This window comes from Passer domesticus, chromosome 4 (genome assembly GCF_036417665.1).
Source record: "Passer domesticus isolate bPasDom1 chromosome 4, bPasDom1.hap1, whole genome shotgun sequence".
Taxonomy (NCBI): Eukaryota; Metazoa; Chordata; class Aves; order Passeriformes; family Passeridae; genus Passer; species Passer domesticus.
This window is the reverse complement of record NC_087477.1, coordinates 51,929,851-51,952,024: the sequence shown is the minus strand read 5'-3', so window position 1 is coordinate 51,952,024 and position 22,174 is coordinate 51,929,851. Positions and strand designations below refer to the sequence as shown.

General features: G+C 44.3%; 2 protein-coding genes across 2 annotated transcripts in view; one reads left to right on the top strand and one right to left on the bottom strand.

Annotated features, from left to right (window-relative positions):
• Positions 1-5,810: 5,810 nt before the first annotated feature.
• Positions 5,811-10,606, bottom strand: CDKN2AIP (CDKN2A interacting protein). Its single transcript, XM_064417819.1, has 3 exons — positions 10,331-10,606; positions 10,105-10,235; positions 5,811-9,384 (listed from the first exon to the last, which is right to left on the bottom strand). The coding sequence occupies exons 1-3, from the start codon at positions 10,552-10,554 to the stop codon at positions 7,868-7,870; spliced, it is 1,872 nt and encodes a 623-aa protein (XP_064273889.1). The 5' UTR covers positions 10,555-10,606; the 3' UTR covers positions 5,811-7,867.
• A 138-nt stretch (positions 10,607-10,744) lies between these two features.
• The window catches only part of DCTD (dCMP deaminase), a 201,541-nt gene continuing 190,111 nt past the window's right edge, over positions 10,745-22,174 (top strand). The window contains exon 1 of the mRNA XM_064417824.1: positions 10,745-11,182. Within this exon, the coding sequence (XP_064273894.1) occupies positions 11,073-11,182 (110 nt within the window). The 5' untranslated portion in view covers positions 10,745-11,072. The remainder of the gene's footprint in view (positions 11,183-22,174) is intronic.

Genomic DNA, 22,174 nt, shown 5'->3' with positions numbered 1-22,174 from the left:
TGTTTTGAGTGGAACCACACTGCTCCTTTTTGAGGCTATCAGCTCTGTTTGGAATACCCTCTGGAAATCAACAGGAGCTGGACACCACCAGATTCTCACAGGTGCTATGGAGCATGCTTGGCTGGCATGGGAGCTGCAGCTCCTCAGAGGAGGGGAATATTGCTGATCAGCTGGGAGCAGCATCTGGCCACTGCAGTGATAGCACCACATGGATCATTCCCTGTCATTTACAACATGGATCTGTCCACTTGTGTCTCAAGTAACACTTCCCTGTACTTCTCTCCAGGAACTGCTTTCAGACAGTAACTCCTCTTCCTCAGCTACTGTTATAAAGCAGAAATGATCACTGGATTTGGTTTCCAGCTCCAGAACTGATCACCACGTGAAAAACCTCAGGAGGTGTGCAGATGATGTTTAGGGAAGCCATGTTAGAAATGGTAACAAGGTAATCTTTCTTGTCTCACCTCAGCCCTGAAACCTGATCCTCTTTCATTCTAATAAGTGGAAGAATCCACATAAATTTAAGGGAAAAGAACCAAGACCCTTTTGCACACAATGAAGACAGGATTTTTGTGTGTTCTTACCTGAGGTACCCACTGACATGGATGCTGCATTTCTGTGATTTTGTTTCTCAGCACGTCACATGAAAGAAAAACACATTCTTACTTCTTCCTTTTGTGAAGAACATATTTAAACTTTGTAATCAAGATTATTAAATGAGGGTGGGCAGCACACCTGCAGAAATTTTCAGTAGGTGATAGTTTAAGACATTCATAATACTCTCCTATATCCAGATGTTAATTTTTCTTTCCAGCTCAGGAAATAAAGGTGGGAGTCATCCAGCTAAATATGTGGAATGAGAATCTTAGGATAAATAGGTCTTGCTCTAAAAATGTCTCCATTGACTGTAAGGGGAGCCCAGGTCTCTTGTCACAGAAGTCACTGAAACGAATTCCACTCTGTATGTGAAAATGGGGTAATTACATGCCTATGCTTACCATTTAGGAATTTCAGAGTTCCCCTGAAAACTTGGACAGAGTTTTGGCATATGTCATTAAAACTATGCAACAAACAGGAGGAAGCCTCATTTTATTTCCCTCCTAGTGCAGATTTTTTTTTTCTCCTTTGGAATCCGCTTATCCTCACCTAGTAAAAATGATTAATTTCTAGTGCAACTGAAAAGTCACCACAAATAGCACCAGAGAGTAATATAGCACCTCTAGGACCTGTAGCAAAAAATCACCCATATTAGGGGTTTTCTAGAAGTACTTCTGCTAAGGAAATTTTTCAGTGCCATCACTTACTCCAAGTTACCAAAAAGTGGTATTATCCTTTACTACTGCGGTATGACCAGGGTACAGGGTTTTTTCCCCCAAGAACAGACAGAGTTTACATTTGCTTTATTATTCAGTTGTAATTGTGAGAAAAAAAAAATGGTTAAACAAGATGAATAAATTCCTGCCTCTCAAACATCCTCTTCCCCAAAATAATGAGAAATGTGGCATTTACACCAAACTAAAGGAGGCTTTAGGCTGGAAGACTGCTGTCAAAATACAGGCAGCATCTGACTGAACATAGACCTTAGCTGCAGTTAAAATCACAAAATAACAGAACAGGTGAGGCTAGAAGAGACCACAGGGAGTCATCTGGTCCAGTTTCCCTGCTCAGGCTGGGTCCCCTAGAGCACATTGCACAGGTTGTGTCCAGACAGCTTTTGAACCTCCCTGGAGATGGAGATTCCACAACTTCTCTGGGCAATCTGTTCCAGTGTTTGGTTACCTGCACAGTAAAGAAGTTCTTCCTCATATTCAGGTGGAACTTCCTATATATGCATTTCTGCATGTTGCCTCTTGTCCTGTTTCTTGGTACCACCTGGCAGAGCCTGGCTCCATCCTCTTGACACCTTCCCTTTGGACACCTATAGACATTGATAAGATCCTCTCAGCTGTCTCTTCTCCAGGCTAGATACCGGAAGACTTGAAATGTAAAATGTAAAACATCAGAGGACTTTGTAAAGCCATTGGTTAGATCAGTTTTCTTACTAGTGACAAAACATCTCTTGCCCAATGTGATTCATCTCTACATTCATATTGAGAAGTCCTTTTGCACTTGGGCTTAACAGTTAATGTTACTTGACCACCAGAGGCAATGAAAACTTTAAAGGGCTGCAGGATCACATGTTGGAGCTGAACAATGCTTTTTCAGTTGCAGGAATATTACTAGAGGAGGAAGATACATAGCTGGTAACCACTGTAACTCAATATTCCATTACCTTAGGAACAGGCAGTAGTGCTCAGAAATTATCATGCACCATTTTCGTAATTAGCCTACAACATATTTGAAACTGTTACCACGTATCAACATAAAACCTGTTTTCCTAAATGCTCATCTGTGAGTTAATTAATCACAGACTAGAAATTGATGCATCCTGACAGCAGATTTAACGACAGCATTTTCTTAAAAATGCTTAACTTACCTAATGGCAGTGCCTTTGCTGTGGCAGTGGCAACTAACAGAACCATCCAGAAGGCACGTACACAAACACAAGTTAATTGTTGTTACCTGAACAAAGAGCATGGCATATTATACATTATGCAAAAACATTGCAAAAATGAAAATCTAGCTGAAATAAAAACTTTAAAAATACAGATATTGCTTTTATTTTCTCTGTATTTTGCAACTTACAAGCTCGGGGACAGATTTGCCCAGTGAGAGAGAGAGACAGCATCAAAATTCTTTCAATGTCCGCTTTTTTCCCTCAGTCTCTGGATCACTAGACCATGTCATGTCAGCTTAGTTTAACCTATAGGCTAGAGAAGTTTGATGTTTGACATATTGTCTCCTGCTAACAAACTTGAAGACCATTTACCATAACATTTGAAGAACATTTACCATAATCTACAAGTGAGACCATTTTGTTCACACATGCACAGAACCAGTTCAAGTCATTAAGGTGCTATGGTGCAATTTTAGGGCCAAAAAAAGAAATAAAACCAAGCACACATCAGTCACTGCACAAGCTTCAGCTTGTCTCCACAAGCTTTATGTGGTCTTTAGCCTGTATAGCAGGTGCTTCATACAGCTTTAGATACATCCTTTTAGTAGGTGAAACTGGGACACTGAGATTTCATCACAGTTTCTCGGCCAAAAAAACAAGACTTCATAGAGCCGTGCCCCAGTTTAGTTGTTTCTTTTGGGATGGGTTCTTTGATAGTGTTTTAATTTGAAATCTCTCTTTCCCCACATACATATAGGTGATCACATGCAGGATCACAGGAGAAAAGAAAGGCACTGGAGTAGTTCAGTGGCTATGACAGCAGCCAAAATAACAGCTCAGGCCAGGTGGTTTCTTGTGCACCCTTTCGGGGCTCTCCTGTGAGGCACTCAGAGCTGCCACCACCAACTCTGCAGAGGTGCTCTCTGCTCTGCATGCTGGTCTCCTCTGTCTTGTGGGGCTCTGACATGGCTGGAAAGAGGTCACCATGAGGATATTGCTGGGAGAGGAACAGCAGGTATAGGAAATAACAGGGTTTACAGACTGTACTGTGCCTGCATATAGGCCACATGTCTAAGGCTCAGCCAAAGAGAAAGACACCATTTAGCAGACCTGGGCTCACTACAGAAACTTCAAAAACACCAAGATGGAATGAACCAGAAGGAAGCATTGTCTCTGGGCTGCTTGGGAGCTTTTAGGGTAAAATAACAAAAAGAATTTTTTAAAATTTTATTTTAAAATATTATTAAAAAAAAAAAATTTTAGGGTAAAATACCTAAAAATAATTTGGGTAAGGTAATAAACAATTTATTTTGGGTCAAAGATGCCCGAATTTTATGTAATTTTGGGGATCTCTGCCGGTGCTCTTCTGTCATGGCTTATATGCCCAGACATGACTGTAGTGCAGCAGAGGGCTTTATTCCGCAGTGGGGCATGATGATGTGCTATTTGCTTGACATACTAGAGGCAAAAGCAGCACTGCCTATGAAATTAATTCGGTTTTTCAGCAGGGCAGCAGCATCTTGGCGAGTTAGCACCTGGGAGTTTAAGCATGAGCATCTAATTAAAGTGGGCAAATAACACTGGTGGCATGCACTGGCAGAGCAGGGGATCCCGGGGGTAGGTACGCCCTGCACAGCACAGCCTGGCTAAGAGCCCGCTGTGCTTGTAGCCGGTGCTGTGTCAGCGTTTGTGCCGGCGCTCCGACACGCACCGAGCCCTCCCGTGGGTGCTCCAGGAACTTCTGCGGGGGCGAGTGCCCGCGGCAGGGAACTGCCACCCGGCCTCTTGCTGTTCCTGGAGCAGGGAAGGGGGGAAAGCCTTTTCAGGCAGTGAGTGCTCCGCCCGAAGCGCCTCCCCAACAGAATGTGCTCAGGTTGGACAATAGGAGACATTCCTTCACAGAAAGGATTGCCAAGCATTGGAGCAGGCTGCGCAGGGAGGTGGTGGAGTCACCGTCCCTAGAGGTTTTTAAGGAAAGACTGGACACGGCACTTAGTGCCGTGGTCTGGCTGACAAGATGGTGTTCGGTCAACGGCTGGACTCGATGATCCCAATTCTTTTCCAACTTTAGTAATGCTGCTCGCCAGGAGGCACCTGTGGGCCCGCTGCTCCTGCACGCCACTGGCGGGGCAGCGGCGGGTCGTCCCCACACGCTCTTGCCCACGCAAGGCTGAGGGAGGCACCAGCCAGCCCTGAGGCGCCCCGTGCCGCCCCGCCGGCAAAAGAGGATGGCCTGAGAGTGAGCCCCGTTCTGTTGGCGCGCCTGCCGCGCTACCTGCGTGTCTGTGGCCGTGACGAGAGCCCGCCCCGCGCTCATCCGCTCGGCCCGCGGGCGTCTCGGCGGGGTGAGTGAGGCGGGGCGGGCGGGGGCGCGGCAGCGCCCGGCACTCTCTGCCTGCGGTCCGGGGACTTTCCCCTAGGCGGGCGCGGGGCCCATGAGGAACGGAAGTCCTCCGTGCGTGGCCTAGCGAGCAGGTCTTCAGAACATCCCAGCATCCTTAGCACCCAATGATGATATATAAACCACGGCAGCCAGGATACCTTCGAGGGCAGGGTGAGTATTTTTTTTTTTTTTTTTTTCTTTACATTGCGTTTGCCTCCCTGCTAGTCTCCCCAGGCGATGCACAGCGGGCAGGTGGCCTGGCCGCCCCCCGAGGGGCGCTACGACCCCGGACGGCCGCGGAAAGAGACCGCGGGGGAACGGAGCGGTGCCGGGAACGCGCTATGCAAATGCAGCGCCTCGGCCCCGCCCCTTGTGGCCGCAGCCCCAGCGCCCTCAGGCTGCACGGGAGCGGCGGCGGCGCGGCCCGCACGGCCGCAGCCCCAGCGGCCAGCTGCACCAGCGGGCGCTGTCCGCACGGACCCTGCCCTACGGGCTTGGGCTGTGCTAGCAGCGCCCAGAGGAAACGGGAGTCACTTTCCGATGGCTGCGATTTCCCGTACTTCCGTAGGAAAAACGGGGTCCGTTTTCCTTTCGGTTGGTCGGTTTGCCTGTCCCCCTGAGACAACTCTGCACACCGACACTGTAAGTGCAGGTGTTCTCCCTGGCCCGTCAGGGGGTCTGACAGTAAAAGACCAGAGACCAGGACAGTACCTGGAGGAGAGACACAGGAGTTTAGAACTGACAGGACTGCACAAACACTTCTTGCCACAGCCAGTTCTTTAAATTTCTTTGTTCCTCTAGGGCTAATGAAATGTTAGTAAATTCTCATTTGAATACTCTAAAAGTGCTTATTCACCTGTATGTGAATCTGTGTGTTTAGCTGCTTTCCATGCAGAATGTGAAATAAAAATAACACGCTTCAGCTTTCAGTTTCTGTTAAGAGTAGCTACAGACTTGTTCTTTAATGATTCACAACCAAACATCAAAGAGGAATAACATTCAAATTTTTTTAAAAAGTAATTCTAAGTCAGGTCGTTTAAAAAAGACATCTAGCACCTCAGCCTTTTAACACAGTTGCCCTAACAGCCCCTTGAGGTCAGTGAATACTGAGAGCTTTGCTTTACAGACGAGAAACACAGGTTTTCACATTACAGCACGTGCTGCAATTCTGAACCAGAGATCTGTAGAGGGCACAGGATGCAACTCCTGGCTCACAAGCACAGTCCTTACCTGTGTCTACCTGAACAGGGTAAGGACTTGAAAACAGATCCCACACTTCCCATCATGAATACCACAGCTCCTCAGCACAGCACGAAGCTTGCCCTGCGCTAGAAGCAGACATCAATTCTTGCACTAAGACACAATTTAGCACACTGCATTCCGAATGCCGGGTGGTGCTCCAGGAATGCCGGGGGGAACTCCTGAGAAATCTAACTAGGGCGAAGGGCGACCGAGGGCACAGAAGCACAGGGGTCAGGAGGCAGTTCTCAACCAGCCATCGGGAAGTGCGAGCGCCTTGCAGGCTTCTGGTGCTATGGACTGGACAGCCACTGCTGTTCAAAAGCACACAGGGCACAGCGTAAACACCACCGTGGTTTAGTGCCAAAACTCACAAAAGAACTGGAAGTGGACGTATGTACTACTGAGATCCCAGAAACTCCTATTCATTCCTTTAGCGCTTGATCAATGGATCTGTCAGTCAAGAGTAAGGACACCACTAAATGATGCTAACTACTGTAATAGGACAAGATTAATTCAAAATAGCACTGAAGACATTATGTTTTTACAATTACATGTCATTATCCAATATACCAAAACATGCAGTTTGTGCAGGTATTTCAGCAACATTGAAAATAAAAGGTAATCTCCCACTTTGCCTCAAACTATTTTGTACAGGGAGTAAAAATGTAGCAAAGGAAGGGCTTGATTAGAATGAATGCTTTACAATATACTTGCTGCTTCCAGCAGACAGCAACATTTTCATTTTGCTTACCTTGGTGTTACAAAAGTTGAAATTCATATTCTACAGGTCCCCTCTATTAGTTTAACAGTATTTCAGTTACACATCTAAAGAAACCAACTAATTCTCGTGGGATTACACCTTGAAGTTACTCAATGTAAAGCTTTACTGAAGGTGTTGCAATGTTATTGAAATGGCTGGAATATTTAGTAGCCAAAACCAAAATACTATAGATGCTTATCACAGAGGTTTTATTGTTTTAGTAGCAGTCAAAATATACTTAGTATAGAAATCCATGTTCATTTGGAAAAAAAAAGTACCAAACAAAACTGTAAATGATACTTCACCATATAAATTAAATCTGCTTACAGTTTTGGTGGCCGAAATAGCTGAGGTTTGACTGCTAATTGCTAATTTGCCAATGTGACATTAAAAGGGCTCTAACCTGATAGCATAATGTTAAATGGGATCGGGACGTCACTTATATTGCAAGTGTTATGAAAAGATCCCATGAAAATAGTCAACCAACTACTTTCTTTCCTAGTATGAGCAACAGTGAACATTATGTGCAACAAGCCTGAAACATATATTTCAAATTTGATTGAAATTTTTAAACAATTTTCAATTATTCAAGTATTATGGTCCCTATGTACACACTTCTACGAGCCTAGAAAAGATATGGTAGACAATTGAGCACACTACCATCAAATTGTAAGAATTACAAAAACGTCAGGTTTTAAACAGCAAATTGTACCTTAATATTTAATTAAAAATAGAAGAGTTAGGTAGACTATTTTGCAAATACAACAGCACACTAGTGTGCCGTATATTAAGGCAATACCTTTAAATGCGCACTTGTCATCTCTAACAAGTTTTATACAATTGCTACCAAGTGAAAGAACTATCATTGTCTTGCAAAACTGAGAAAGAAATACAAAATATCTGGAAGCCTACATTTTCAAAGTACAAAATTAACCTTCAGTCCTTGTGTTGAAATACTATACACAGTACAAACAGTGATTCTCCCCTACAAGATCTCACGAGGATTTCTTAAAGCTGGAGGCAAATTTGAAGGTTTTGACTCTTCATCCAGAAGCACCAAATCTTCAATTTCACTACCTTTGTATTTTCTTTTACATATCTTCACAATAACTTTCTTCTTGAGGAATAATTTCAGAGCTTCTCTTGAAGCCACTGCTTTGGCATTTTCCATACTTTTACCACAGCCAGTACCCAAGTAGACAGACTTGCACCTCAGTTCACAAACGATATTTTCTAGAGAGCTTTTATTTTGAGGCAAGTCTGCAAGTTCCTTCAGGGGAACAAAAGCAACATCTAACGTAGCTTTTACAGACTGAATAGACGAATTTAGAAGTTCTGCATGATTTACATTAGGACTGAAGCCTCCAACAGCAACCAGCTTCCAGGCTACAGCTTTGTAGAGTCTGTTGAAAAAAGGCTGTCTTTCCTTTGCGTCTTCGCTGGTCAGCGGTTTGCACAAAGCCTTCGCAGGGCTTTCAGCTGCCTGCGAGCCACTCTTGGAGGCCAGCACGGAACCACCTGGCTGAGCTCCACCCCGGGAGGGCCCCTGCTGAGCTCCGCTCCGAGCGGCCAGCAGCGAAGCCGCCACCTGAGCGCTGCTCTTGGAAGCGAGCAGGGAGGAGCCCGGCTGCGCGCCGCTCCGAGCGGCCAGCAGCGAGGCGGCCACCTCCGCGCTGCTCTTGGAGGCCAGCAGCGGGGAGCCCACCTTAGCCGGGCCTTTGGAAGCCAGCAGCAGCGAGGCGCCCACCTGAGCACCGCTCTTGGGGGCCAGGAGCAGCGAGCTGCTCACCTGAGCACCGTTCTTGGACACCGATGCTGGGGCACCCACCTGGGTTTTGGAAGACAGCAACGCAGCACTTGTTTGGGGGGTGCTCTTGGTGGCTGGTGGCACTGCTGGTGCTGCCACGGCTGCCTGTGGGGTGCTCTTGGTGGTTGGTGGCACTGCTGCTGCCTGTGGGGTGTTCTTGGTGGTCACTGGCACTGCTGCTGCCACCGCTGCTGCCTGTGGGGTGCTCTTGGAGGTTGATGGCACTGCTGCTGCCACCGCTGCTGCCTGTGGGGTGCTCTTGGCAGCTGGTGGCAGCGCCGCCTCCACTGCTGCTGCCTGAGGGGTGCTCTCGGCAGCCAGTGGCGCTACACTTGCTGTAGTTTTCTTTTCAGGTGATGGCACATTTTCACACTTGCTTTCCTTAGGTGGGCTTGAGCAAGGCTTCTTTCCTGGCTCTTTTTCAGATGAAGGTGGCTTTTGCTCAGCAGTACTTTCAGCATTAGCAGGTTTTCCTTCTGTTTCCATGTCTGAGACTGTGACCATTTCTTGATCTGAACTGCAAGTTGACTGGGAAGTTTCTGGATCTTTGATAGTACCTTTTTCCTGCTTTTTGGGCAAGGTGCTCTCTGTTTCCTTCACTCCTTCTGCCTTGGTTGTTTTCACATCCTTTCCAACATCCTTAGAGTCTCTGCTTTTCTCCACAGCTTGTCTCTTGCAGGGCTCCTCTACCCCTTCTGCAAAACAGGTAAAATATGTGATCCTCTTTGATTTCTGCACTATCAAATAACCATGTAGAGAAAAATAATCTAAAACCTTCTAGCAATATTCTCTGTGAATTTAAAGGGTATATATTAGCAATACACCTTGAACTGTCATTTCAAGTATTAACCTACTATTTCAGAATTTTGAGGTTTTTTTGATAAAATCCAGACAATACTCATGCGAGATTTCACATGTTGGTTTGGACCCAAGTATGTATTTCTATTCTTGAAGTCCAAACCAAAACTGGCCAATATTCATTAAATGGGTTATCTGATCTAAAAATAAAAGAAGTGTATTTTGTCTACTAAGATCACAAAATATTTTTAAAACATTAGTCTGAGAATTACTTTAAGAAATTCAGTTTCTTATACAGCAACAATGGCAAAGTAACAAGAACATATTTAAACTGGAGCACAGCAGCCCATATTACAACACACAAGTTATCAGATTAAAGTGCACCAGCTGCAGAAATTCAAAACAACAGCTCCACATTGCCAAATGACTATGTACACATTATGTGCATTTTAGAGACGTTATATTAGAAAAAGAATAGCACAGAGAGAGGAGACTATTAGCGGGAGTTTAAAAAGTAAATTATTTTGACTACTTTCTAAGCCCGAGGCAAACCGAGAACATTCAGAAACAAGCATTTTCTAGACTCCTATGTATTGTCACAGCTATGATCTGCTAACCATTGCTACTTGATATGCCTCTTTTCTTCACCTTGGCAACCAGTTCGTCTCTCGTGGTGCGGACAGGCGCGTCGGTCACTTGGATGCCTTCGGCCATTTCCAGCGCCCTCTCCATGACCTGCGGCGGGTACCTGGAGGGGCGACAAGAGCAAACGAGGGAAGGCGCCTCGTCAGACGGCCGCGCCGCGCCGCGCCGCCGTGCCCCGGCGCGTCCCGCGGAACTCACCGGCATCCCAGGAAGACGTGGTTGGCCCACACCATGGAGAGGGACACCAGGCGCTGCAGCTGGGCGCTGCCCGCCGCCGGCAGCTCCCCGACGTTGCGCAGCAGGAACTCCCGGCGGTACCGCCAGTGGTGCTCCGGCTCGCAGGCCCCGCGCAGCGTGTCCGCCCAGGCCGCCTCCTCCGCCGTCCGCCCCAGGGGCTCGCCCGCCGCCGCCTTCCCCGCCATCGCCGCCGCCGCGGAAACACCCGCCCCGCTGCTTCCGCCCGGCGCGCCGTGAGCTCACATCCGCGTGGGCCGGGCGGCAAGGGAACGGAAAGGAAGGGAAGAGCAGCGGGCGGGTTGGGCCTTGAACCGGAACCGGCCATGGCCCGGCCCACCCGCACACCGCCGGGTGCCGGCGGAAAAGAGGCGCTCTGGGCTCGGCTGTCAGCCCTGCATTGTGCTGGGGAAACGTGAACAAAAGTTCTGCTTTACGGGTTGATTGTTTCCAGGCTTGCTGAGGTCGGAGTTCGTGGGGGATTAGTTGGTGTTTTACCTCAGAATCACGGAATCACTGAGGTTGGAAAAGTCCTCTGAAATCACGGACTCCAACCCCTGACCGAACACCGCTTTGTCACTTAGACCACGGCACTAAGTGCCACGTTCAGTCTTCCTTTAAACACCCCCAGGGACGGTGACTCCAGACCTCCCTGAACAGCCTGTTCCAATGCTTCGCAACATTTTCTGTGAAGAAAGTCCTCCTCATGTTCAACCTAAACCTCCCCTGGCGCAGTTTAAGACTGTGTCCTTTAATCCTGACACTGGTTGCCTGGGAGAAGAGGCCGATCCCCACCTGGCTACAGCCTCCTTTCAGGTAATTGTAGGAGACATAGGTAGTTGTTGGAGCCCTAAGGTCTCCCCTGAGCTTCTGTTCTTGCAAACAACCCCTCCTCTCTCAGCCACTCCTGATAACACTTGTGCTCCAGACCTTTCACCAGCTTCATTTCACTTCTCTGGCCTTGCTCCACCACCTCAATGTCCTTCCTGCACTGAGTGGCCATAACCGGACACAGCAGCTGAGGTGTGGCTTCACCAGTGCTGAGTACAAAAGGGCAATCCTTTCCCTGTTCCTGCTGGCTAAACTATTTCTGATCCAGGCCAGAATGCCACTGGTCTTCTTGGCCACCTGAGCAAACTGTTGGCTCATGTGTTGCTGATTCATGTTCCACCAGCACCCCCAGATCATCTTCCACAGGTGAAAGCAAAAGGACCTTCAGGTCCTTTCCCCCTTTCCTCCTCAGTGTTGTCCATACAATCGGATTTGTTACCTGGTGTGCAACAGGACAATAATTGCATACTCAGGAGAAACAATTATTATTTCAGAGTTGCACAAGCCTGGGTGCTCAGTGGTATTCCACAAATCAAGTATGCGCCTCTGGACTTTCTGTGCCATTATTGCTGCACAGAAGTTTGGAGTTAGTTACTTTCCAAGGATAGCCCCTCTGTTATGGTTGGTTAATAATTTCCATACAAGTTATGTAACCCCACCTAACTTTTATCCAGTGCTCTGGGAAGGGGTCTTCACCTGGGCAGGGGTATTTTGACCTATAGGCATGAATTTTAATGTTATATGAGGATAGTTTAGGTATAGGATATGTGGACCTTGAGTACTTGCCAAGTTAGCAATGTGTACATGGATGTACTAAGGGATGCTAGCTGTTGCCTGTTCGCCTGCTTAGGTGTCCTTTCCTGATGGCTTGCACAAAAGACTTATCCTGACTTAAAATAATCTGGACATATTCCAGGTTTTACAACACTGGCATGTGACAAAAAGGTAGTGACAAGGACATGGGTTGTTGTAGCATTTTTGAGAAAGCATTAAATGAGGACTGCTGGCTACAAAGGGTTCAGCTAATTACTCTTGCAGCTCTGTAGGTTGTCTTTAGTTTGCAAAATATTACTCCAGAATTTGATTCAAGACCATTTGAACAATTCTCTGTGAAAAAGTAATAAGCACACTGTGAAAATATTGCAAGCTTCCATCTGCCAAGATAGGGCTTGCTGAATTAGTGCAAAAGAGGAAAGAATTTTGAATTCCAAAGATTGTCCCTGGAGAGCTGTATTGATTTTTTTCTCCTGGATTAAAAGTCTGGGTTTGCTTAAGTTTTCAGTTTTTAACACCTACATGTCATCATGAACTGGACTACAGGAGAGATTGCATTGAAGGAAGGACTATTTCTCCTTAATGACTTAGATGTCTTATTTTGTGGAAATGATTATGTAGTGGTTTAACTAAGAGTACCTCTATGGAGCAAAAACTAAGGGATTAAGGAAATGAACTCAGAAAAAAGAAGTCCAATTCACTTTTGCTCTTTATCCATTGTTAGAATGGAAATGTTTTTTCTTTGCTTTCCTGGTTAGGCCTCACAATGTTATCTTGTGCATTGGCAAGAATAATTCAGTAACAGGGAGCAAGGGAACAGTAATGAATGGCATGGGGCTGAAGAAAAGGGCAGAAAGTTTATACCCTCTCTGCTGTGGGTGTCTTGGAGAAATGGGTGTGTTACAAAACAGTGTCAGAAAGTTTAGAAACTGTGGTCATCACATTGCTTTCCAGGCATTAGTTGTATCAGTCCCACGTGTGGTTATCTTGAAATATAGGCTCAAATACAGGAAGGGCATCATCTGTCACATTAGGGTTTCTGCTTAGAGGTGACGTGGGCCTGTCTCCTAGACCTCTGAGTCTGTGATACCACAGTTCTTGACTTCATGGTCCATACAGACCTTAGAAGGGAAGGGTGAATGGAATCCTTGACAAACATAGGTCTAAGTTTGCACCTCAGCCAAGATCATCCATTCTGCCAGCCTGTTTGTTTATGCTCTTCAGTGAACCAGTTTGCTTTCTAATGAAGCTGGTTGAGATCTGTTCCTCAGAGACAGCAGTAATTCAACCAAGCCTGAGCAGCTGCAGCAGAATTGTCTGTACTCTTACAGAAGAAGAGGAGCAAGCAGTGCAGACAAGAATGTCCTGTCCTCCTCCACATGCATCTGAGTTGCCAAGTGAACTAAGGACTAGTCCATGTTGAGCTGCTCATATACTAGTTAAGAGTGGGAGCTGGGGAGGGTTAGATTCCACAGGATGGTGATGGGAACATTTTATACACTCAGAGGGATCTCCAGGAGTCATATTCTGGTGTTGCTGGGTTAATGACAGCCAAACCACAGAGACAGGACTCCACACCTCAGGGCTTTGTGAGTGCTTCCACTCACCCCATGTGAATGTATGGACTCACCTGTGAGTGCTGGACTCCTACAATAGAATTGTTCTAGGAAGTGTTGGAGACTCAGCACATTATCCAGTCCTAGAGTGGCTAAAGGACTGATTAAAGGAATTTACTCTTGCCCAGATTTTTTTTTTTACTCCTTTGCCCAGAGGACAAATTAACAGAGCACCATTTCACCTCTTTGCCTGCTGGCTGTAAATGTGAAAACAAAATACCGGTGATATCTGGAGAAAAATCAGAAACAGTTTTGCACACATGTAGAATGGCTCACAACAGTTTTTGGTTGTAGTGAACTTCTCTGGTCTGATACCTTTCTGGAGCCTTATGCTTTAATTTTGGGGTAATTTTCTCTGGTGTTACAGTTGCATCAATGTATTGTTGCTGGTACAAAGATGACTTAAAAATGAGCCTTTTGTCTTCCCTACCTGCTTTTTTCCAGTCATATTCTTTCTACTTTATTAATGTGTGTTTGAATCACACTGGAAACAGGATAAATCCTCCTCCTAGAGTATGGGATGATGTGCACAGACAAGAATACCAGTACTATATACTCTTGGTACTCTGTGAGCACTAAGAGATATACTGTGTCTCAGGTTGATAAGTATGTATGTTAGAAAAGAGAGAAAAACACCGCTGTTAATTTTGAAAAACAAAAGAGGTACTATTTTCATTCTCACCAGGAAAGGCAATTTTGAAGTTAAACACCTCACTGATGGTGTTAATGCTGTGCATTTAATTTTCAACATTGGAAGAAAAGAGATGGTTTTGTTCCCACTAGAGAAGGAACTTCTAAATGCCACGTCGATAGCAGTGTTGTTAAGAGTCATTTGGGGTTTGATAATAGCTGCTTTTGGCAAGATACAACAAAAATCTCAAGGTGAATCATACCAGTGTCTATAAATCACAGTATTGCACCTGCACTTCTTGTATAATAAGTTTATTTGTGTCTTTATAAACCAGTGAATTATTGTTTCTTCAAAGTCAAGTCCCACTGAAACATAGAGGGCAGTATCTCCCATTGAGTTCAATTATGTTCTGTGCAGTTAAGTTTAATATATAGTGACATTCCCTACTCAACTTAATATGAGAATTGTGCCCTTAACAGCATGCAGTGCAAAGAGAGCTTGGAGTTATTGCCACAGAAAGGCAGTAACAGTGCAATCTTAGTGGCCTGGCACAGTAAATCCCCTGAACACCATCTTTGGTTGGTCCCTGCTATAAGTAATAAGTAAACTACTGGAGAGCTCTGGCTTGAGCTCATTAGAAATGCAGTTTGAAGAACAGTTGTAGAAGAGTTTTGCCATTTCCCGATATCATGTTATGTGTTCTGCTAGAGCAGATCATTGGAGTTCTACTACTCAGGCAAGGGACAGCACTTCCACAGAGATGTGTCTGTACGTGCCAAAGTACCCAGTAATTTCTGTTCAGTAAATTAATCCTTGGAATAAATGAAATTATTTGCTAGAAGAGCATGAATTACTATCTAGGCTTGTCAATGGAAACTAGAGTAGATCTGGTTTTTTGTTTCACTACAGTCATGCAACTGTTCTTACACTACCATGAGCAACTCTGGATTACAAAATCATCCACTCTCCTGAGATTGCTCAGCTGAGGAATATGTATTGAGTAATTACAGAGTATAAAAACTAAGGGTGAAAATGAAGGTAAATTCATAATAATTTTCCTTCACACATACATGCTCTTATTACTAACTTAAATACTATTTTGCATTTAGTAATACATTATACTTTACATATATAACTGCCTACAATAGGGTTGTCAGTTGTTGTTCTTTAAATAAGTTTGTTAACTTTAACTACACCTCAAGGTAGCATATCAATTGCTAAATTTTTCTTGCTAAACTATGCCTTAGGTAATGTGCCACTTGCTAAAAGTCCACTGCTTGGCATGACATTTTCCCTATTGAGGATGGAAGTTTAGGATGACTTTATTACTACCAAATATGATCTAAGAAAAAAGGGCTTTTTCTAGGGTAAATTATTGTGGAGGGCTTATGTTTGAGGTTCTTAAATGCCTTTATACTCTAGAGCAAACTTGGAATTTGTCAGAAAAAAACTGAATTGGGGTGTCTGATCTTCTGACTATATGGAGCATAATCTATGAGCCTTGAAAAAATTAATTCTTCATGTTCCTGAATTAGCATGTGTCCCTGCCATCCTTACTACTATTGCAGGCAAGTGTTCCCCTGCTATGGGCCAAAAAAGACCTCTGTTTGCCACTATGGGCTGGAGTGGGTCTGTGGACTGAGAGAGTCTATGAAAATTATCCCCTGGGCTCCCCAAAAGCTGCTGTTTTCTCTTTTTCATGGGTTTTTGAGTGTGTCTTATTGGAATGGAGAGGGAACAAGGACTTGACTGAAGGAAAGGAAACAGTAAGTGTGGAGGCAAGACTCAAACTGTTGGAAGTGGAAAACCTTAACATGAGAGCACTAGGGATAGGACACTAGGATTAGGTGAGGAAGGAAATAAGTCCTCAAGGAGAAATGTAGGAGAATGAGTTCAAGGCAATGGAACAGGTACATATAGACAAGGAATCTGTATGAGAGAATAGACGTGGAGGCCAGTGAGGAAACCAGAAGAATGAGAGCACATTGTTAGAGCAGACAAAATCAAACAGAATCAAATCTTGACTCTGAGAAAAGGGACAAGCTGTGATGGGAAGGGGAGCATTGACAGAGGAACCACTGGGATTTAAACAGAAACTTAGAGAAAGGAAAGTTAAAACTCACAAGCACAGAGACATTAGCATTTCAATGACTTTTTTTTCTTCCATTTCCAATAGTTATGTGCTAGGGTAAGTAAAACCAAGAAAATATTCTGACTTTTTAATTTAGCAAAAGTTAGTTTCTTGTCTTTTCTGTGTCCTATAAAGGAACAAAAGAGGTAGAACTCCATTTTGTTGCAGAAACCCATCTTGAAAGCCACCTTTAAAGAGTTTTTAGGTAGGAAGCCTTAGGCCTTTGGCAGGCAGCTGTAACCTGGACTTGGAAAAAGCAAGAAAATGGCCTTTGGAATGTTAATGCAAATATTGGCATGAGTTCATTGTAATTCAAGAGGATTCAGGGAAGTACTAAAAGGGCAAGGAGGTTTTATATAAAAGAGAATCTATTGTGAGGCTGCAACATACCTACATTTTATTTGTGTGTGTGCATATATATGTATACAGCAGGTATGCATGTCTGCATGCACACACATATGTAATACAATATAGATGTGTGTGAATATATGTTAAAAATACTGTGTTATTGATAATGTGAGTGCCTGTAAATCCAGATATCCCTGCTCCTTCAGTCAAGTTATTCATAGCTCAGAGGAGAAACAAAATTACAAATAATATTTTGCTGGCTTGAGTTGCAGATTGGAGCATTACACAAACAGATGCTGTTAAATCATTATACCATGCTGTACCAGTATCACTTTTGTATGTCCTACATATTTTGCAGACACAAATAACTATTTTAGAAATTATATAAGGAGCTTTCCTGAAAATACAGGCAGCAGTGTCAGATCTAATTTGAATTATAGCTATTGGAAATCATGGTTCTGTTTTTCATTACTGTTATACCAATATCCCTGACAACCTGCAATTTACCTGGTATGAACAGCACCTCCTGAAAATGTAGAGCTGTTTTCTGTGCTCTGTGTTGTTGTATTTTTGTATATCCTCCTTGTGCATGAGTGATATTTCACATTAATTCCACTGGATGGCACTAAAGGAGACAATATTGCCTGGAAATATTTCTAGAAGCTGGGTATAATTCCAAAAATTGAGAGTGGCTTACTTTTTCATTCCATTACTGAAACAGACAAATGTGAACCCATTTTCCATCCTGATGTAATAATTTGTCATCAAAATCAGCTCTTAAACACTCCTAGCTGCAGTTCTACATTTTGACAGTAGCAAAATTACAGTGGAGGCAGAGTCAAGGCTTCTGAATCTGAATATCCCTTCTTCCCCAGCAAAGGTAAAGGCTGAGAGAAGTGGCTTTGGCCCATTCTGGATTCTAAAGTAAAGGCTTACAAAGTATCTGAAAAATTTTGACCCTGTGCTCTGTGGCAATGCTGTTGATACTGTCCACTTCTATTCTTGTAGCGAGTGCAAGCATTTTAGTTTTCAAGCTAATTTGAAAAAAACTGCTTACCAAGGCATTCAGGATTAAAAGCTTCCACCTGTTGAGGAAATGTAGTATATTGTTTCAGAGACCCTCCTGAGCTGAAACTCCATCTGCAGTCCCTACACAAGGACCACTGTTTTTTCCTGGATAAGGAGTTTGCAATTCTGCCTGGAAGGTACACAATTACACTCTGTCAATCAGACCTGTAGGAGTCATCTTTGACTTCACTCTTTTTTGACCTGTTTATCTTGATGTATATGAATTTTATTTCCTTTTCTTCTCTAAAGTATCTTCTTATCTTCTTACCTTTGTTCACATCACAGATGTGCCTTTTTAGGCTTTTGTTATCTCTCATCCTGCTTATGACAGCTTTTTTTTTTCTTTTTTTTTTTTTTCCCAGGCCTGACCCGACCTGTCAAAAAGGTCCTTTGAAACACTATTCTTGCACTTATCTCCCTGGCCTATTTTTGTGGTTCCTTTTTGTACTTACCTCTTTAGTGTATCTCCATAGATTCCCCTGTCTCTGCAAATCCTGTAGCCCTCTGAGAATGCAGTTGGACAATTTTTTTGGCAGCTGTGCTGGCCTAAGACAGTTTTTGCTCCCAGCCATCCGTGCCTGTCTCTTTGATATGCCCGCTGGTTTCCTGGCACAGTTGTTTTGCTCAGCTGTGTGATAAACCAGATTAGGAACCCGAAAAATAGTATGGGGAAGGGGGGAGAGGAGCCTCTTACAACCAGCTTATTTCTCCAGACAAGGCTGCGAGGCAGTTGGGTCTGCAGCAGGGACAAGCAGTGAGAGATGCAGGGCTGCAGAGCAGCCGTGGCTTGTGCTGGTTTGTGCAGGGCTGCTGCCCGCTGTTAGGCTGTGACCTGATTCTGATGATAAGCCACCCTAATATCTGCCTGCTGCCGGCAGGGTGGTGCTGCACCTCCTTCCTCAGCCCCCAGCACGGGTTGGTTTCTGTCCATTCCCTTGTGCCAGCACAGGTGCTTGTCTCACCCAAGTGAGGCAGCTGTGGGAGCTAACCCAGTACAAAAGCACTCACTCCTTCTGGGGGCTTTCCTGGCTATTGTTTCAAGAGCCCATGGAGCCCACCCACTCAGCAGCACCTGGGTGCTCTGTCAGCTCAGCTTGGGCCTCGATTGCACCACAGCCCTTCACAACTTTGTCTTTTCCTGTCCTTGTCTGCCCTCTTCTCTCTCAGTCTCCATATCTACTCCATCTGCTTTTCTTGTAGCTGTGTTAATGATGTCCTTTTGGTCACCCTCAACATATGGAATACACTCCCTGGAGCAATTGCTGCATCTTTCAAATCTCTCAAGATTTTCTCTTACCATGACACATACTATAAACTGCCAGCAGATAATGCCCAGTTTAGTTGCTTGTAGGAATTTTGGACTTCATTACTGTGCTTAATGTGTCCATGTGTTAACTTGAAACAGGCACAGCCTATCAGTTTATTTGATAAAGGGATTAAATAGAATATTTTGTCTTCTTTTTTTTTTCTTTTTTTTTTAGAAAAAATTCCTATGCCCTGGAGGAATGTACTTCCCTAAGGTCATATATAAATATCAGAGGATTATTTTCTGTAGCTTTCACACCTTGGATCATCATTCATGCTTGTGCAAATGGACAAAGCATTGCTACTAAGCAGTTTACAGTAACATCTTACAGAATTGTAAATTAGTGCCCCAGAGATATGATAGCAGAGAGTCAGCACTTACATGGGCAGCTGAGCATAGAGATTTAGGGATTTCTTTTCACCTAGCTGTTTTTACTGTTTGGGTTCTTTTTAGACACATGTAGAAGCATATCCTAAACATATTTCATCCTAGTATCTTGGTGTGCTAAGCATTCTTTTTCCCATTCAGTTAAATAGAAGCAGTATAGAAAAACAGCAGTGAGCAAAGCAGCATATTGCCTTGGAAGCAATAAAATAAAATTATCTGTGTTTGCTATTTAAAAAGCCAAGCAACACAAACATGACAGGGGGCACCTCTGCACCATGCAACAGAGCACAGGACTTAGCATATATTTGTTGAGTTACTTGTGAAATAGGAGACAGCAGCTGTAGACTTGTGTATGAGTGCTGCTGCACCCAAAGTACTTAACCTGTGGTAGGTGGTGCTAATTAGGTTGGACATGGTGCTAATTAGGTCAGATAAAACATTGTGGTCATGCAAATACACAGTGCCTGTGAGTCCGGCTCCGACCTGGCTGGAGGGTTCTGCACAAACTGCTGCATGAGCCCATATGTGTACATCCAAAAAGAGAAATTGTTTGCTCATGGCCTCTTGTTCATTACCCCTGTAGGGTTTAGCTTCAGTAACAGATGCATTTGCCACATACAGGTGTCAGATGTGGCTTTGCTCCAGGATTTACTTCCCTCTTGGTAAAAACAGAAGATACACTTTTGAATGTGTTTTTAAGGCTGTGAGTTGTTGCTGTGGAATAATGGGCATCCAACATACCTGCTTCTTAAAACCATTCTGTTTTACTTCCTAATTAAGGCTGTAAGTACTGAGAGGAGCAGGAAAGAAGACGGTAATTTTTTCAGTCACCAGAAGTTTATAGAAATTGTGAATATCTGCTGCAAGGTCATGGAGGCAGACAGCAGTATGACAAAGAGCAAAGCACATTCTCCTCCAGTACATTTATCAGGAGACCTGCCTTCCCCCTTCAGTGAGACAAAGCAATGTTTCAGATTGGAGATGCAATCATGACTACAACATAAATTCTGTGTCTATGTAACTCGATGGCAAATATATCCCCAAAGCACTGACTGCAGAATTGCTGTCTTTAAATAACTGTTTAATATATCTATAAACATAACATTCTTTCAAAATTTGGATATTCAAGTTGATGTTTGTAGGAAGGTTAGTGCTTATTTGTAAGAACAAGGTAAGCTGAAGAAGCATTGTCCAAGAGGCAGTGTTCAGGATGACCTGCGGGATAAAGGGTATTACAGGAGCTTTCTCCTTTTTTTTATTTTTTAAAGGATCTCAAGTAGTCGTTCTGGCAACTTCTCTCTGTTTTTTCATTTCCGTTTGACAGATAGATGAGACAGAGGTTTGATTAGAATGTCGTGAGCTATCAGTAATAACTAGGAAAGACTAGTGAAAATGTGGGCCCTGTCTGTAAGGAAATGGGATGTGGTTATCCAGCATATGGAGAAAGCTGAGGTACGCAGCAACTTTCTTGCCTCAATCTTCACTGAGAGGTGCTCCAGCCACCGTGCCCAAGTTACAGAGGGCAAAGGCAGGGACTCGGAGAAGAAAGATTGGATTCTGCTCTAGAAGATCAGGGTTTGAGAACCTGAAGGTGCCCTAATTCATGGGACCTGATGAGGTACATCCACAGGTTCTGAGGGAAGTGGCAGAGGAAGTGGCTAAGCCACTATCCATTGTATTTGAGAAGCTGTGACAGTTTGGTGAAATTTCCTCTGAATGGAAAAAAGGGAGCGTAGTCCTCATTTTAAAAAATGGAGAAAAGGAAGATGGAGGGGACTAGAGGCCAGTCAGTCTCACTGTGGTGTCTTGCAATATCAGAGAGCAAATCTGTCTGGAAACTATTTTATGGCACATGGAAAATAAGGAAGTGATTGGTGACAGGCAGCATGACTTCACTAAGGGCAAATCTGACAAATTTGTTGGCCTTTTACAGTGCAGCATGGCCAGCAGAGTGAGAGAGGGGATTCTGCCCATCTACTCTGCTCTCAGGAGACACCACTTGGAATGCTGCATCCAGCTCTCAGGTCCCCTACATATGAAGGACATGGACCTGTTGGAGTGAGTCCAGAGGAGAGCAGGATGATCAGGAGGCTGGAGCACCTCTCTTGTGAGGAAAAACTGAGGGAGTTGGGGTTGTTCAGCTCTGGGGAGACCTGATTGTGGCCTTTGAATACAGAGGGGGGCTGCAAGAGAGCTGGAGAGAGAACTTTTCACAAGGGCATGTAGTGATAGGACAAGGGAGAATGGCTTTGAACTGAGAGGGGTTAGGTTTGGATTGGATATTCGGAAAATGTTCCTTACTGTGAGGGTGGTGAGGCACTGGAACAGGCTGCTTGGAGCAGTTGTGGATGCCCCATCCCTGGAAGTGTTCAAGATCAGGTTGGGTGAGGCTCTGAGAAATCTGATCTAGTGAAAGGTGTCTCTCTGCATGGCATGTGGGCTGGAACTGGCTGATCTTCAAGGTCCCTTCCAACCCAAACAGTGCTATAATCTGTGATAATTGACTTGTGGCAAGTCAGCATGCATCTGTGTTGCATAATATACTTGGACACAATGGATTAAGATATGACACTTGTGAAATTATGGCAACGATGAGAATTCATAGCTTTTTGATATTGGTATCTCCTGGCACTTCTAAAATTGTTTTATGTCACAGAGAGGAATGCAGTTCCCTGAAGATTTGAGCAATCATTTTAAACTTTATAATGTCATCAAC

Coding starts and splice junctions, on each gene's coding strand:
- CDKN2AIP (XM_064417819.1), bottom strand. CDS start 10,554: ATGGCGGGGAAGGCGGCGGCGGGCGAGCCCCTGGGGCGGACGGCGGAG. Junction 10,236..10,330: donor CACGTCTTCCTGGGATGCCG/GTGAGTTCCGCG, acceptor TCGCCCCTCCAG/GTACCCGCCGCAGGTCATGG. Junction 9,385..10,104: donor AGGCATATCAAGTAGCAATG/GTTAGCAGATCA, acceptor CCTGTTTTGCAG/AAGGGGTAGAGGAGCCCTGC.